We start from the raw sequence: 19,125 nt of genomic DNA on the forward strand, positions 1-19,125 counted from the left end.
ACTTAACATTGCATAACTTTTTGTATATCTACGTTTTGACCTTTTTTATTTTTGTAACAAATTTAACAAATTAAGACCTTTCTTTTGATGTATCATTCGTCTATCTGCATTGTATAGTTTCTGAGTAATCACGGGCGATGACTACGGCAAGTGGCGGTTCTAGCGGCCAACTGTTCTTTGTCATAGCGGCTTGGTTTTTTTTGTAACAAATTCAGGAAAAGAGGAGTGAAAAGTAACAAATTACTACTAATTCCTGGCAAAGTTTCATCAAAAATTATGAGGTGGCCGCGCGGTCGAAATGGACACAAAAATCTATATTCCTACCGTGTTAGCCGGTTTCACCTGCGTCCCGTGAGAACTACTGCCCGTACCGAGATAAATATCAGCCTATGTTACTCGGGTGTAGCTTAACAGTGAAATAATTTTACAAATTGGTTCTGTAGTTTCGGCGCCTTTATGGTGTAAACAAACAAGCAAAAAATGTTTCCTCTTTGTTACATTTATTAGTGTAGACTACAGCACATGTGAAAGCTGCCCGCCCATGTATAGATAAAATAGAATTTTATTTTGCATGTACCTTACCTATGGATATACTTTCATAGGTCTTGACATAGAGTAAAGCTCAGCCGCATTTTACCATTCAGCATGCAAACATTAACATTTTACCTACTATTCATATTTGGTACATAGACAGGATCAATTAAATTTATACTAATACATACAGGAATGAATTTTAAGCAGTGTACAAAAAAACTGGTGGTGTGGTCCAGAATAATTAACAGTACATATCTGCATCACCAGTAAATTTTTTTTCATTCTTTTGTCTGGTCTAAAATCAGCTAAATATGGATACCAACTATTCTTACGCACTTGGAGCAGCGCTCGCGTCAGTAAACGACTGTGACCGTACAATCGGTTACAAAATAAACATCTTCACACGACAAAATAAAAATATACGTATTTATAAAACTTATTTAACTATAGGTTGACAAAGTTTGCGCTCTGGATAAAATTCATTCCTGTATGTTCTCCATTATTCATTTTATTAGGTCTGTCTATAAATATACCAAATTTTTCTGTTAAGTGTTCAGGTATACGTTTTATTATACAGAAATTGACGCAACCTACTCTCCAACAGTTCTGTATCACCAAGCACTTGGTGGTTAATTGTAAATTGATACAAGAGACAATGTTGCGATTCAGAGCCGTTTGAAACGATACAAGCCATAATTGGATAATAATATTGTCCTTATACAGACATACATAATCGATAATAATCGGGCCGATTTTTTGTAGGATGTCATGTTTTGTATGACGCGTGTGTTGCACTCTGTAGTATCAGTATGTACTAATTTTCTCCTACAAAAAATCGGCCGCCGATTATCGGACGTGGGCGGGGAGGGTAATGTTTTAAGCCAGGTTTCAGGTGGTAGGTAAGTAGTTTTTGGCGATCAAACCGGAGTACCATATAGCTAACAACTCCATCTGTGCAAAGGATGTTGTACTAAAGGCAATGTAGACGAACTGAATATACCTACGGATAAATATATGTGTATAGGTTCGAAGGACACAGGATAAAACCTTTTGCTGTACGGCAGATAGAGGTCAGCGCAGCACACTTTACAGCTTTTACATGTAATACCAATATTCTCCTGCTGAATGATAATGGTGCCGGCCGATGATTCAATTTACCGATAAGAAGTAAGTAAATCTACTGGACCAGATATTTAGAGCAACTCGATAATTTCCTGTCTCGATGATATTCTGGAAATAATTTATGCTTGACTCCCGTAAACATCTACAAATACTTAGCTGCAAAAGTTTGAAAACTTGTAGAAAACGATTTTACCTACATACATTGTAGGTACCAACTTACTGTCTAATAATATAGGTACTTTACTCGCATCCACCCGCGGTTACATCCGCTTCCCTAAGGATCCACAGCACATAGATAAAAAACCTACCCACATGTTATTCTGATACATAAGTTATATAACTGCTAAGTTTCATCAAAATCCATGCATCTATGAGCTTTTTGCGTTCAAGAGGAACAAACATGCACACAAACATACAAGGCGTTTACTGTATTTACTAGTATTTGTCAGTGAGAGTGACATGGACATGATATTATTTGGCACTAGCCTTTTTACCCAGGGATTCACCCGAGTCCCGTGGGAAGTACTGTCCATACCGAAATAAAATATCACCTATATTTCTTGGGGTAGCTTACAACAGTAGCAACAGTGAAAGATGTTTTTTTTTTTTAATCGGTTCAGTACTTTGGGAGCACAATGCTGCTCCCAAGCTGCTGTTAGTATAGGTTACAGGTATATTTAGTACCTACCCATCCATCTAAAATACTTTAACATTGCGAAAACACTAGTATTTTAATACTTACTTCAGAGAATCCCAACTGCTATGGAATTACTTCGATCTAGCTACAAAGCACAGAAATGCTTTTACTTAATTAACAGATAATGCCTTAGTAAACATCGTTTCATTAATTTTTGTTTTAACAACTTTTAGTAATGCTTGGATCTGATCCGTTAGTCTGATCAGTCTTACCAAGGTATCGGTTGCCCGGATAACTGGGTTGAGGAGGTCAGATAGGCAGTCGCTCCTTGTAAAGCACTGGTACTCAGCTACATCCGGTTAAACTGGAAGCCGACCCCAACATAGTCGGGAAAGGTTAAGCAGATTTTAGAGTTTTGAGTTTCAGTGTAAATTAGAACCAGCTTTGAAGAAAGATTCCAACACGTGGCATAGTAAATTAAAATGCAAATAAAAATTCATATTGTAACTGAAGCAAGTATGAAAATAGAAATGTAATTGTTTTTCCCTTGCCTCGCGCCAAGGTTGTTTATTATTCAAGAACAAATAATGATTCAATTAAGTCCTGCTGCATACAGAATATGTTCGCTGTAAGGTACAAAATTATCGACGAAACTTGTTATTAGCATTCCGCATTCACTTGACATGACTGTGTGTAACTGCCTTGCTGGTCTAGTTGTCGTTAGCGCGAGTGCTGTGCACGAGGTCTTGGGTTTGATTCTCGGGACTCACTGAAATAACTTTGTGGATTTTAGAAGCTTTTACAAACTAGCACGGAGCCTCGAAGTTGGTGATTGATAGACCCCTGCATCGGAGAAGCACAACCGTGTTGGATTACCTTCTCATCGGGTTATGAGAATGAAGGAATAGGGAGTGTGCATGTGCACCTCTATCTGCGCAAATGTTTGTGCACTATAAAATGTTCTGCGTAACTGGCTGATCTCCTTATATGAAAAAAACATCGCCGTGACCGATAATCAGAGAGGACGGTATTATATACCATTACTATTATTTAGTTTACAATTTTCCCTAAGATAAAATTATACGTCACCAAAAATTCCCAGCTGAACACATGAAACTAGGCTGGACGTAAACAAGGACAGCCCGGTAACACATTATATGATTATCAACATTAATAAATCAGTTATCGTTCAAACGCTCAACGATCGTTTATCTTTCAGAAACAAGCACTAACGAGGCCGAGCGCGTAATCTTTGCTAAAAGAAATCATAATGCTATAAACACATTATATCAGATTATCAGTTAGATAAATAGCTTCAGTATCGAAAATGCCTGCAGCAGTGAAGACGTTGATATATCTGTGACTAACGTTTAACTACATATTAACTTCAGTTATATTTATCAATGATGCCGATAATGTGCTAGTGACATTTTTTTACCTACCTACATGAAAATAAAGTGATGTTTTTCCGTTCAAATGTGTTGTGTGTAGATGTGTTTTTAAGAAATAACATTAGTTTTTTTAGTAAATAGTATTCACAATGAGCTACTATGAAAACAAATATGGTAGTGCACATAAAAGGCCGAGAGTGAATGTAAGTAAATCTTACTGTTGTTTTTTATTTGTCCGTCGTTTAGATATCTAGGTACCTACAATAGTTTGGCAATCGTTGCTACAGTGGTTTCTAAGCCATATTTAATTTTATTTATCATTTAATTAATATTTACATTACATTATTATTGAACTATCTGTTCGACGGGTTGTGTATAGGTGGTCAAACGCGCATTTCTGGTGCACATTAATTTTGACAAGTACCCGTTTAGTGACTTTTTATGGGGTTTACCCACCATGTTTCTTTTTATGCCCTTCTTGTACCAGGGCCGCGGTAACTCTTTCGAACAATCCCGCAGCCCGGCAGGCTTTGACTTTGGTGGGCCACTCTGACCAGTTTAGTGGCTCACCTGAATTCAAGAAGAGGTTAGGCAGACAATGACGTTCTGCATACATAGCATATCTTCTTATACCTCAAAAATTAAAATAAATTTATTTTCACACTATTAACTGACAACTTATATTGTTAAGATTAAAAATGTGATTGTTTATGTTCTAACATTGAATACTTTTTTAAATATCTTATGCACAAAAATATCTTAAAATATGAAAAATAGTGGTCACGCAGGAAATGTCTCAGGTGGCCGCTAGCGTCTTAATAAGTTTTGTAGTGCAATAATTAAACATTTGAGTGCAGAGTGAGTTTGTAAGTTCTTATAAAAAAGTTCCGTAAGTTCGTCAGTTCTGCGGTAACAAGAAATGGACACTTTGAAGCACTCTTCTTATATTTTTTGACTTTAATTAGAATTGTAGTTCGGTTAGACTGTCTAGATTTATTTAAGGTAAAAATTACCTTGAATAATTTATTTAAGATAAAAATTACCTTCAATAAATCTAAGCTGGCGTTTAAAATATTTTATTTTTAATATTTTATATTTTATATAATATTTTATTTAAAATATTTTCAGTTTGAATTGAATAATATGAATTGTGAAGGTTAGACGACTGTCTTTTGTCGTTTTTGTTTTGGAGCCAAGTTTCAATAAATGATTTTGAGTTTATTATTGGAAAACTTTGTTATGAAAGAAAATACAAGTGCTACGAATTTAAATTTACTACGACAATAAGCTACCCTGCTACGCCGTAGCATGAACTGTGCACATCCCTAACTAAAACGTAACGCAGATTTGTAACAAGAAGATAAGTTTTGATATTCAGTGAATTAACTTTTTCTGACTTACCTCCCCACTCAGAGTAATGATTACTTGAGTCGCTCCTTAGTGACGGAATGTCATACAAATCCTTCACTAAGGAATGGCTTAAGTAACCATTAAATGCCTCTGAGTGGGGAGGATAGACCCTAGTTTGACATAAACTTCATGGCTTTCAAATAATAATCCTAATTATAGAATCAGGTAAAATTATGTGATTTAATTTTTCAAAAAATAATTTCAGTGTATACATCACTTTAGGGCTATCATTGCCTGAATATTAAAGGCTCGAGCAGACCGGATGCGTATGCGTAACCACGTCGTAGTCACGCGCGTAGTTACGGCGTAACCATGAGTTGTAATGTATGGAAATGTATGAGACAGGCCACACCGCTTGCGTAACGTAGACGTGCGCGTCGTTACGCATACGCATCCGGTCTGCTCGAGCCTTAAATATGACGAAATACATGAATAAAAAGGTGTTATATAATAAGTATTTTCGATAACATATTCGATTGTACATTATTAAACATACAGAACTACAATACATAGTTCGTGTAAATAGAAAATTCTGATCAATTTTTGTGGTTTTTTTGATTAATTTTCAACATTCATTAAAACGTAAAATTACTTAAACGACGAGTGTTTGTTTGAGAAAACTACTGTAAATGTTTAAAACATTGCGGTGCATTTTCAGTTTTTCCATTTTATAAACGCGGTTAGAAGTGAACACCACAATTTTGTAGGAATATTAAAAACTACGTCAAAGTGGCTTTGTATTGTGTCACAACTATGCAAAGTTACTTAGCGTAGTGCAGACCACAGAGGTTAGCCTATTGTTCCACAAAATTTTTGTTGCACTTTTGTACGGTATTCAATGAAGATACCAAAAAAAAGCAGTTGACATGTGACTTTGAAAGTACGAAGACAACGCTAATTTATTTTTGCTGAAAAATTTTCTATAGGTATAAGTACATACTTCAGTGAAATAAACACTAGCAAGACTTGTTAAAAGTTATCAGTCAAATGTTTATAAAGTAAGTGGCATCCTGAACCCTCTTTGTCAGTCTGGCATGGTGACCATTGCGTCAACTGAGTCGACAGTTCAATTTAACGCACCTCCCTGGCTGACAGTTGAACCGATGGTTGCGATTTTTTTAAAAGAAAATCTTGATTTCAATCGAAATTTTTAGTCGGTCTGATACCGGCTAAATACCTGATCATTGTAATTTGCGTAATTGATACCCAAGCCCTATCTATCGACCGTAAAAGTTTGCAAGTGCTACAGGGAAATAAAAGCATCATTTTCAACCAATTGATGTTCCTAGAAAACTAAATATAGGCATGCGATTTCTCCTCATTCCATATTACACGGCAGTCTACAATTATTGAGTAGCCCTAGTATTAGTGATTCCATTTCCATCATGACTAAATAAGGTATTTTGTACGTTCGCCATTGTTTCTACGTGGCCACGGTAAGCCGGCCACAGGTGCATTATTGATGCACTTGTGTAATCAACAGTAGTGCATATGAGTGAATAAACAGAAGGACAACTAGATAGAAAGCTAAGGACTGCACTGTCCGGGTTATAGATAAAAAGAGCAAAAAAACAACTGAACACACGTAGCTTTAGAACTGTGACCGAAAATGTAAGCGGCATTGATCAAATACTCGATCATACATGATATATTAGGAGAATCACTCGTGTTAACAAAAATAATAATTAGGTATATCTGAGAGCGGTAAACTTCTTGCGTCAGAGAAATTATGTCATCTGCCTACTGTTACTGTTATACTTTTACAGCCTTTGTATAGTCCCACTGCTGGGCACAGGCCTCCTCTCACTCGGAGAAGGATTGAGCATTAATCACCACGCTTGCTCAATGCGGGTTGGTGATTTCAGACTATATAGTCCAGGTTTCCTCAAGATGTTTTCCTTCACCTTATCAGCCATTGGTGTCCAAGATATACTTAGAAAGTTGCGAAACGAGCTTAGAAAAGTTGTATTGGTACTTGCCTGGAATAGAACCCACGCCCTCATACTCGAGAGGTTGGTTCTTTGCCCACTAGGCCACCACGACTTTTTCATTGTCATCTGCCTAGCCTTTTCAAAAATATGTTGGGGTTGTCTTCCAGTTAAACCGGATGAAGCTGAGTACCAGAGCTTACAAGAAGCAACTGCCTATTTGACTTCCTCACATCAGTAACTCGGGCAACCCGATACCGTTTGGTAAGACTTCTTGGCTTCTGACTACCCGTATCGACAGCCAAAGATGTTCAAATGACAGCCGGGACCCACCAGTTTATCGTGTCTTCCGAAACACGGAAATTATGTAAAAACAAACAATGTATTTATTAAGAGTTAAAAAACCAAAACATAATGAATTCTACTTAATTGTAGGTGTATGTATGGCATAAATAAATATACCTCTTGAGTTTAGCATCCGTCTAGTTTTAGCGACTGTACGACAACATAGATGTTATAATTAGTTACTGGAACGGAGTTATAATTACTAATATCAGTAGATTCAGTACTCAGTAGGGGAGTGTATTGCTGTCAACTGTGGCTTGAGGAGATTACAGCCGTTAGTGGTTATCAGAAGGCAGAAAGTGTGAAGACCAGCCTTACCAAGGGGTATTGGGGTACTCGGGTAGCTGGGTCAGGTAAGGCAGTAGCTCCATGTAAAGCACTGGTTCTCAACTTCATCCGGTTATACTGGGTGCCGACCATAACAGACTAGTCGGCTAAAGACAATGATGATGAAGTTCAAGACTCCGGGTACAGTAGTATGGGACATAACTGTCTTCCACATTATAAGAAACTAGCTGTACCCGCGGTTTCACTTGCTGCCCGTACCGGGACCAAATGTAGCCTATATGTGTTAACCTTTCCAACAGTGAAAAAAATTTCGAATCGGTTCTTTACTTTCGGAGCGTTTTTTGTACAAACAAACCACCAAAAAATGATTCTTATTTATTTTATTCGTATAAATGAAGGTAAGTGTTAGGTACAATTATTTAGTAAGTACTTTTTAGACATCTCTGTCCAATGTTCTGTAACCAACGTTTCTATTTTAAGCACATAATAGCATTTGTAGAATTCTGAGTACACAAAAGTGGTTCGTGGTTCACGGAACAAATACATGCAATTTTTGCAGACATCCAGCTTGATTCAACGTAATGAATCTAAATTGCACTGATCACAATGTTGCTGTGCTTTTTCGTAATAGAAAAAACCTTAAAGCTGGACATTAAACATAGGAATTTATATTTGTATCTTCTTAACCTAAAAATACGCGCATACGGCACACTTTTGGTTGCAAAAAGTTTTTTTTTTTGTGAATCGTGCAAATACCTGATCGTTGTAGGTATGTACGTGTGTACTTCTTTCCATCTTTATACTGATTTATAAGCCCAAACAAGCTATAGGCATATATATAGTGCGCGTGTACTCTTAGTGATCAAGCACAGATAGTAATAAACTATCTGCCCCGATTTTGTTCACAATTGTGACAAAATTGCTATACTCATTTTGATAAAACATAGTACAATCCAGAAGACCTTTTTTGTAAGACTGACAGTCAAATACCTATGTAAAGCTCTAGATGCTTTTGAAGTTATTGGTTAATCTTAATTAAAATAACCTGTTAAGTGCGATGGTTTCGTACATCATTATCATCTGCCTAGCCTTTTCTCAACTATGTTGGGGCCGGCTTCCAATCTTAACCGGATACAGCTGAGGACCAGTGTTTACATGGAGCGGCTGCCTAGCGGTCCTCTACAATCCAGTAACCGGGCCCCTGGTAAGCTGTCAGACTTTCTGGCTTCTGACTACCAGTAACCTTTTATTGTAAGTAATGAAAAAATCGCGTCAGAAAGGTGCAATGGGCAATGTCGAAATATGCTTTTTGCTACCTCTTTTTTTCCTACCTCAAAAAAATCTGAAATAAAGAATCTAGACGAACGGAGGGAAAACAAAGTAATCTTGTAAGGTTACCTTTTTCCCATTTAGGTATGAAACCCTAAAAAGAGTTGAGTGACTCAAACTCAAACTTGGAGCGTGGCGTAGTTCTCTGCAGTTGAAGAATTCGCAGGAATTCTAACAAAATTAAAATTTATGGTACAGTAAAAATAAAATATATTCCCGACATACAGCGCTATTTATTGGTAAAAAGTCGGCATCAATTCGATTCATGTTATTGTTTTAATTCATCGGAAAAAAGTAAATAAATAGTTAAAAGGAACGAATAAAATAATATCAATATAATAAAACTTTTAGTACAAAGAAAATGCCCGAACGGAGTATAGATACCTAAATAGACCCGTTGGGATCGAAATAAATCGCGCTATGGTTCATGATAGAGGTCTTCAAGGTAAGAGTTCCCTAGAATATCTTCCACATTTCATTTTTGAAGAAATTCTGCGACATCGTGAACTATGTGGGTAAAACCAAAAATCTGCCGAAAGTCACTATTCCACTCGGACGAAGTCGCGGGCTAAAGCCAGTAAATATAATAAACAGGAAACAGGGTTTTTTGTTTGTTTGTTTATACCTTGAAATGCTCCAAAAGTACTGGAACGATTTGAAAAATTCTTTCAGTGTTGGAAAGCTATACTGTTCCCAAGTAACATCCTACTAATAGGCTATATTTTATCCCGGTATGGCCAGTAGTTCATACGGGACGCGGGGTCTCTAACAATGTACAAATAAGTACAAGCCAGGTCCCCTGAAAATATTGTACATGTTTGTACAACAAAGCTATTTGAACTCAGTTTACTCCGGGGCTGCGGGATTGTTCGAAAGAGTTACCGCGGCCCTGGTACCTAAAAGGCCTACGACGGAACACGACGGTTTTCATCAGTTAGAGTCTGACACTCCCTCACTGCTGCTAACCCAAAGCGGGAGGGGTCATTTGATGATTTTTGACGTCGTTAAAAAAACTCAGTTTACCTACTACACAACATACTTTACCTACTGTAATCGAACGAAGTACCTACGGATAAAATTGAAAACCGTTTTTTCATTTGTAAATTATTAATTAAAACGATAAATACCGTGATTAAATGCTTATTTTACCGTACAAATGTTTGATACCAGAACTGCTGAACCGATTAAAATGTGGTGCACAGATATAGTAATGAGTCTAAGCTCTTTTTTATCCGGATGCGGGAACCGCGAACAGAATCTAGCATGTTATCCTGCGTAGTATCAATATTTATCACCAGAGTTAAAGTTAACTAAAACTAACTAAACATGTTTTACTTTCATCATCATCACCATCTCAGCCATAGGACGCCCACTGCTGAACATAGGCCTGTTTTACTTCAAAATTCATAAAATATGTATGTAGGGGACATATTACATATAAATTCAACTTGTTTAAGCTCACCTATTCTTATTTTTTATTGTGATCAATAACAGCTGAGTACAGAGGGTCAAGTAGAAGAAGACCATTTCTTTATACATTTCAAAGTTTCAATTTTGGAAAAAAATTGTAAATATATATTTTTTTAATTTGTGGTACAACACGCAGAGAATTTCAAAATTGATATTTATCGAATACGAAGTCGGAGTTACTTCTAGTTTTCTTCTTCTCTACTCAAAGCTTTATATTGTTACGTAGAAAGAAATCATTTCAACTTCTCTTACTTGTTAGTATTACTAATAAATTTTCATAAACTAAATACTTTACATAAAAACAATTTAATTAATCAACGCTCAGCCCTATCATTCCGTCATTCAGGGAACCACAACGTTCGCCGAGCGATCATTGCAATTCCACGAAATGTCATTTTCTGGTAACGCGAAATGAAAAACTTCCACTCTGTACTTGTAATGAGGTTACACATTTGACAGTCAAATGTTGGCTACTGGGTCACTAATCAAAAATCGATAACTACTGTCAAATTTCAAAACATTGACGACATTTTTACAACAAAAAAAACCCGTGAATTTCTATGTATGCTTTTGCCCTGCAGTGTATGTTACACAGAGTAAATAATAAACTAGTTAAAGGTAAAATAAATTGTTTCTTGCAGGCAAAGCTACTGAATTTATAACCTATGTTTCGAAACAGACTTATGACATTAATGACGGGCGTCGTGTTTACAAGTTAGGGGTGTGCGAGTGCACGCGCATTTAGTATTTATAACGTGAACTATACGAGTTTTATGTTTATTGAGTTATCATTATCTTGTCAGCATATTATATTAGTAATATTTTGGAGATTATATTTTGGATTGAACTTAAGACAGTTACGTAAAATATTGCGTTTTATGTTAAAGCGTTTCAGTGTCGAAAAAGAAGGGGTCAAAATAGAGTGGTGACTCCTGTCAAACCCCAGCCTTTTGGGGTTGTCTTGACAACGGGATCGAATCGCCGACTACGAGTGATGCTACGCGCTACGTGCTAGGGAAGGGACGCTACGAATATGTAGCGAGCTTACTAACTCCGTCACATAACGCGTTTTCAACGCCAACTTAGAATAAAAATAGCAAATAAAAATATTTTTTATTTTTCCTTAATGAGAGTAATGTTTGAAAATTAAAAAAGGAATAAGGCAAAAACGCGTGGGGTGGATATGGCAAGGTTCGGGTGGTAGGGGCATGCGCGGCGTAGTCTCGGAGGGCGAGCAGACGCGGTCGGCCGCGGCAGAGGGTGGAGACGCGTCCGTGCGGCGGCATCGATCCGCTCCTAGTCGTGCTCCCGACACTCAGTCGCCGACGGTCCGGCGACCAGCGACAACATGCAGCCGCCACCGCGGAAGGTAAGTCTCCGACCCCATGGCCTCACGACCCTCACCGACTCCTCACAAAGCCTCCACAAACTTTACTAAAGTGCGGCACAACTGTGAATTAAGTACTTTCCTCACCGCGTCAATTTCTCGTCGCGTGTTACTACGAAATTATATAACTTTAGTGTTATGTTTTTATTTTAATTACTGAGGGCATCGGCTTCTATAAATTTTGAAGCAACATAAATCGGTCTTGAATTTAAAGTTTACGCTATCTTGGAAGTTGTGTAATGAGTCTGGTAATGCAAAGTCGTTCCGAATAAATACCAAGCGTAGGCTGTGAGAATTTAATCAATAAATGCCTAATCTCATATAAACAGGCCGTAGCGATGGTAAACATGTGAACAGAATTAATTTATAAATAAAAACTTGTGCACGACACTTGTATGCGTAATTCTGAAAGGAGAATATCTTGGTATTTTATATGAGAATAGAATAAGGATACAATGTATCCGCATCGGCGTGACGTTCCCTAAAACGCGTGTGTTCCGTGAATGAAACGTGCCACAATTTTTGGAGATTTAATACCTCATTGGGTTTTGTTCTACGAATAACATTCACGAAGCTTTCGTTGTTTTATAAACCGATACCATTTGTTATCGTGATAACAATCCATTTTGTGTCAGTATTTACATTTTTTTTTGGTACATTTCGTCTAATTTATTTTCAATCGAGAGTTTTATGGGAGATTTTTATTTTCGGTTTTTTTATCTGATGAATTATAAATATGTCCACGTATCTATAAAATGTTGATAGTTATTTGCTCAATTGGATATGACCACGGAGGAAAGAAACATAGGACTTGACATTTTCATACCAAGAGATTCCCTTTACAAAATATATGAATCTCCTTTATATAAACAATATTCCCTAAGCTAGATTAGGAGTGACGTTGGTAATTCTAATTTAGCTCATGGAACATAATGGAATTAGAAGTTCCACAAAGCTGTCGACCGATATTAACTATTAACGAGTCCCTCTATTCAGCGAAACTTTCATATAATAAGTAAATAAACTGAACATACCAAGTTCAACAGTAAGGAGCTCGGACAAATACGTACACTTCTACTAGCTTCGGCCCCTGGCGTCATTCGTGTTCTCTGCACATTAAATACGTAGAAAATGTAGTTCTAAACAGGGAAAAGATATTTTAGAAAAACCTTAAAGAATGTTTTTGTAACATTGGGCAAAAAAGATGCTACTAAGATTATCGGGATGGTTATAAAATAAATATAAGAAAGTAGGTAGGTCCAGAGCTTTCGTCCCTCTTCTGGATGGGTGGGTACAATTCATGGTATACTAGTTGCTCTATCTTATATCATAAGGTACCTAGGAACTTAGGTCCTAGATATTTTGATAGAAGACAATAAATGAAAAAAAAAATGAAGAAAAAGAAATACACGTAAAAGTAAATACAAAGTTTTATTTCGAAACTTCAACGGAACAATTCCGATTCATTCAACATTCACAATTCTTACGTAAATACGTAGGGATTTTCCAATAAAATTACAAGCGCATCATACAAACGTGATATTTACGTTAATATTTTATCTAGAAACAAGCAGTAATGGCACATAATTCTGTAGTTATTGGTGGTTCAAGCCAGACTATTGAATTTATAATGGTGGACGGGTAATGCCATTTTAAAGAGTGGAAAGTGCAGTCACTGAACGGCTGGGGTTGCACTTTTCCATGCTCGTCAATCCGTCACAGTCCAGTAATGATACACTGCATAACTACTTGATAATAGGGAAGATATACTGCAATAAGGTACCTCGGCTAAGGGCGCTTTCAAGTCAGCGTTGCCGCCGCTATAATTAAACTTATCCTAATAAAATAAAAGAAAATACAAAATAATGTTATTCGTTTATTCAACAGAAATATATTTTCTATTCACATTGAAAAGGACAAGTCGTAATAATATCAAAATGATATAAACTAAAGCAGAAAATTGATCTCCAATTAAAGTAATGATGTCAATTTTGTACATACCTCGTGAGGCCATGAACTTTATTCTTTATTTACAAATGTATACTTCGTATTATTGTGTAGGTATTTTCAGCATTTACCAATTGTGGGAATAAACGTTTCACGGGTTAATTTCCGATAAATATTTGGGGTTTAAATACGAATTATTTACACATTACTATCGGCACGAGAAAAACAATCGTTCAATTTTATTGATGACGACATTTCACATGACGCAGGTACAAAGAATAGGTATTACAGCCTGCGGTTTCAGGTTCGGTTCTCTGGTCGGGTTGAAAACACGTTGTGGGTTTTAAGAAATTTCCACAAAGCAGCTCAGAGTCTGATAGTTGGCGGTGCTAAGCCCTCGTGCGTGGGACGTTAAGCCGTGTCCTCTACGGTACCTTTGTACCACTGGTTACAATTCCACGTCAGAGAATGTTGGGCGGCTGAGAAAATTCTAGACAGACTAGCGCTTAATAGATGATTAAACCTACAAGTGCAGTATAAAGGTACATCCTTGCTTAAAAAACATATAATACTCTTAAGAGTTTTGATATAAATCAGTTTAGTACTTAAGTACACTTCGATTTTCAAGAACTTTGTAAGTCAAATCGCTTGCTCAAGGTTGTTGGGTATTTGCTTGAGACTTAAAAGTTCACGTTTCCGCGCGGTATATTATTCATCAATGGTGGCCTTTGCACTCATAACATAACTAATAACAAACTTTAATCAAACGTTAATTAACTGATTCGATAACGCCTAAACTCAGTCTAAATCTAGACTAAGCTGATATCAATTACCTATATAATACCTGCAGGTTATCGTAAGCTACTAATTTCGAACACAATGCAGTGCCGGCTTGCAGTGGCCAGTGGCACTAGCGGGGAGTACTAGCTCAGCGTACTAGCTTCCAGCACTAGCTTCCAGTAGGTACCTACTAGCTTCCAGTACTGGCTTCCAGTACTAGCATACAGTACTGGCTTCTAGTGCGAGCTACTAGTACTGGCTTCCAGTACTAGCTTCCAGTACTAGCTTCCAGTACTAGATACAATGGAAAGGGAGGAGGCAAGGAAATGCTAGGAGAGTGCATAGGGTAATTGAGACCCGATAGATAACTGACATGTTTGATGAATACATGTACTGCCGGGTGAATGACCCTGCATGGAGGCGAACGTGTGAATTATTAATTTTGTTGTGTGTGACGATTTGAAGACAGGGCTGTAAAACAGCTTTTATTTTGAACTGAAAACTATTACAGAAGGATGACTTAAATGTTTTTTTTTTTATAATACATAATGTGGTTTGGTTCGTCATAACATTCCCACTCTAAATAATAAAAAAAATCAATAATGCTTCTCCGCTGAGATTCGATTTTACTTTCGGTCCAATGATTAAAACGAATTGTCAATTTCACGTCTTATTCTATAAGCTTATAATCCTTATTCATAATTAGACTACGGGTTAGAAAGAAAAAAACAGCTTATACTTTCATAACGTCACATTTAGTACTTTGTACAATTTGCAAAGTCGCTCACATTCTTATCCTTAAGAGAATTGGTGAGCACGTTTCGTCACCAAGATACCGGGGTTCGGTTCACGAGCGTAATCCTTCAATCGCCACATAGTCTCCCGATGTACCTCGGTCAACGCTCTTAGGGCTTCTTCACACGTACCACAACCACACCACGTCGTAGCGACAAAATGTTGTCGAGCTGTGGCTGCGTGTGATTAGTGTCGCAGCGGCTTTTTACAGTTGCGTTGTGGTGCCGACAAAACGTCGATGTGGTTGATGTGGAAACCACCTGGTAATGTGCAGATATAGGGCTTCTTCACACGTGCCACAACCACACCTCAGCCACAACCACACTACAACCACGCCATTTGACGACAACGCCACCACCACCGGCGGTGGCACCGCGGCCTCATCGCCACGACATGGATAAAGAAGGAACAACTCCTCCATGACTATGTCAAGCCGTGTTTCCTCTACGGCGAATATCTGCACATGACCACATAGATACCACATCGCAACGACAGCGACAACGCAATCACATCGAGATTTTTCCGATACCACAACGCAACTGCAAAAAGCAGCTGCGCCACTATTTACACGTAGCCACAGCTTGGCCACATTTTGTCGCTGCGACGTGGTGTGGTTGTGGTACGTGTGAAGAAGCCCTTAGTTTCATACCATAATCAGATTGGCACGGATTATTGTCGGATATGCTCCTACTTGTCTAGACCTATGTTGTACGTATGTATGTATATGTAGCTGCTTTAGGATTCAGGTGTCATTAGCAATTAAGCCGTGTAGCCTGGTATGGCAGGAATTTTGTAATAAACCCGGGTAACGTCATTCAGTAGACGATGCAATGTAATATTATTGAGTAAAGGCTGATTTGTAAGGAAAATTGTGGACCTAGTCTAATATTTATGAGAAACCTACTATAATATACCTTTGTTTGCAAAAAAAAGTTAAGACTTGCATACGAAAAATCTCAGAATTGAATGACTCTATTCCACTAAATATCATAATACGAGGTACCGTTTTAAAAGATGTAACTTAAAGCTACACCAACGAAAACTGCATAGGATTATATAAAGCAAGATGAAACAAAGCTGGCCGCATCCACTACCGACCGCAACATGTGACGTGATAGACCGCAGCTTCACGAATCCGCGACTCTCACCGCTAAATCTGGGGCCACAAATTATTTGGAATATGTAGGTCTTTTCTGAAAATACATCTCAGCCCAATATGCAAAGATAAAACTCGTTTTAAGGTGTGCGGTGAGGCAAATTCTGAAACCTTAAAAGTTTGAATTAATAAAACCAACGTCCTTTGAGACATAATGATTCATAAAATCGTATTTCATAGAAAACGTTTATATCTGGTTTTATGACCTTTCTCATAGGTTATCTTGACCGTCGCTATCGGCTACCATTTGAACATCCTTGACAGTCTTCACGGGTAGTTAAAAGCCGTAAAGTTTTTGGGTTGCCCGGGCAACTGAGTTGAGGAGGTCGGATAGGCAGTCGCTCCTCGTAAAACACTAGCACTCAGCTGCATCCTGTAGATTATAAACCGACTTCAACATAGTTGGGAAAAGGATAGTCAGATTCACATCACTCTCCGCCAGTTTACTGGCCTCACATCCTATAACACTACCTCTAGTTACGTCATACCATATGATCTCGCTGACTCCGAGCCCTCACCGCTGCTTTCCTGGCCCCACATGATGTTAGCTGCAATACCGCACGTTCCCGCTTGCTTGGTTCCTATAAACGCACGACTCGACACGATACGTTTTACTGATTTGTAGCTCGATATTTTAATGGCTGTATCGATTACGGACTCGATACTGACGCGAACGAATAAAATGTGTGTAGGTAATGCATATTTTTAGGAGTACATAAAATTACGAAATATTCTTTTTAAGGCGATTTTCTTTTTGATCGGATAGCTTCTTCCTGAGTACTGAATATGGCGGTTTGACATTATTTTCTATACAAAATCTGTCAAAGCTTCAAACATGAATATGTTCAGGTAAAAATTATCTGGTAATTAAAATATCAACCCTTGTACGAAAAATGCTATTGTTTTTTGCAGTTGCATTCGCTTCTTCAGTTATCATGCAACAAGAAGTAATAAGATAAAAGTTTCTTCTAAGATTATACTACTACAATGTTCCTTTAGACTTAGTGTATAATTTCATCTGTCTGAGAAACTTGTCCCTGTCTCTATTAAATGCAAGCGTTAGGTTAAACTTCCTTGTGTCGACTTCATAGTATACCGTTTAATTGTTGAGACTTATAAAAAATAATAATATATATAAAATAATAATTTATCGAAAGAAAACCTTTACTTCTTATTATTTAATAATACGCATAACAAAAAGATCTGGTATTCAGCCGATATCAGAACGACTGAAACCTTTGATTGGAATCAAAATTTTCTTTAATAGAATATTTGGTTACCATCGCTTTGTGTTTACTGTCAGCCGACTGTTTAGTGTTCAGTATGCAGGGCGCTCTAAGTGATACTTCAAAACCGCATTAAATCTCAAGTCCTAAACTATAAGACGTAAAAGAAAATGCTAATATATTTTTAATATTCAAATGAAGCCTTTGCCATATGCCGCTTGACCTACTAACCTGACATTCAAATTTCGAAACTGCACTTTTTGCTGTGATTAAAAAAATTAGAAAAAAAGCAAAAGGCATGATGACATTTAAAAAGTAAAAAGGTATGGTACGGGAGTATACTTTCATGTTTGCTAGACGGAAATGTCAAAAAGTTTTGATATACCTGTGTTCGAAAGAAAAGTAAATACATACATATTTTGTTCCTGAGATTTCAGCAGCCAATAACTTTAAAACTTCCTTTGATATACCACTGAAAACCAACTTTAAAAATCGCTGCGAAATTGTTACATCTATTTAAAAGATAGGTGCGGTGTCACAGAACATAATAGTCTAACTTACAACATCACTCTTGTCGCGTCGAGATTTTAAAAACAAAATATAGTTCAACTTCTTCCGTAATGAAGGTAGACAAGCATTCTTTTAAAGTATGTCTTTTGTCGTTTCAAGTGCACAACGTTAGTACATAGTTTCTGAAATAAACATCAGCTGTAAAGCAGAATAAAATTGTAGAATAAGTTGTGTAACTTTGTCACAGGTTGTATAATATTCAAAAAGAGGTTTCATTTTATTTTTAAGTTTTGTAAGGATGCTTTTAAGACTTTTAAGGTTTTCTGTCTTTTGAGGCCCTGGCTGCAGCGCAGAAAAATAAAGGAATATAATGTAGGTAAAAGCATTTTTATAAAATTCGAAAATGTCTTCAATTCTGCTGGTTAATATTTCAACGTTTCAGTGGTCAGGCAGGCTAAGGTACATTTTATGTACGCTTGTCTTCTGTTTATTTTTCATCGGACTAATTCTAATGAACAGTAATGTGTAGAGATTTTATAGGATTTGTATTTATTTACCGCCAAATGATCGTCATAGATTAGAAGCAACAGGACCTTTTATGGACAAGTCCGAGGCGCAGATGACCGGTTACCAAAAATATTTTTTACCAAATTCTAAAAATATCTAATCCCTCCATAGCTTTATGACTGTTTTATTTGCATATAAATATACAATTTCAGCATCATATAACCTAATATATGTTGCGTATGAAGTCTGGTACAAAAATACGAGTCCCAAGAGGCTTAGCACTGTTATATGTAATTCCTGAAGGATCCATATTATTTTGTTAGAGCCTGAGTAATGCGCGATATTTGCTATTAAAAGTGAAAA

The 19,125-nt window shown here is 37.1% G+C and overlaps 1 protein-coding gene across 4 annotated transcripts in view; it reads left to right on the forward strand.

The window, feature by feature from the left end:
* The first annotated feature begins 3,613 nt into the window (after window positions 1–3,613).
* Window positions 3,614–19,125, forward strand: part of Nwk (nervous wreck) — a 114,484-nt gene continuing 98,972 nt past the window's right edge. For 3 of the 4 annotated variants that reach the window (XM_049844797.2, XM_049844761.2, XM_049844842.2), the window contains exon 1: window positions 3,614–3,887. In XM_049844797.2, coding sequence (XP_049700754.2) covers window positions 3,834–3,887 — 54 coding nt within the window. In that variant the 5' untranslated portion in view covers window positions 3,614–3,833. Of the gene's footprint in view, window positions 3,888–11,663; window positions 11,824–19,125 lie in introns of those variants that run through there. The other variant, XM_049844873.2, reaches the window with a different exon arrangement.

The sequence above is a fragment of the Helicoverpa armigera genome, chromosome 1 (assembly GCF_030705265.1).
Source record: "Helicoverpa armigera isolate CAAS_96S chromosome 1, ASM3070526v1, whole genome shotgun sequence".
Classification (NCBI taxonomy): Eukaryota; Metazoa; Arthropoda; class Insecta; order Lepidoptera; family Noctuidae; genus Helicoverpa; species Helicoverpa armigera.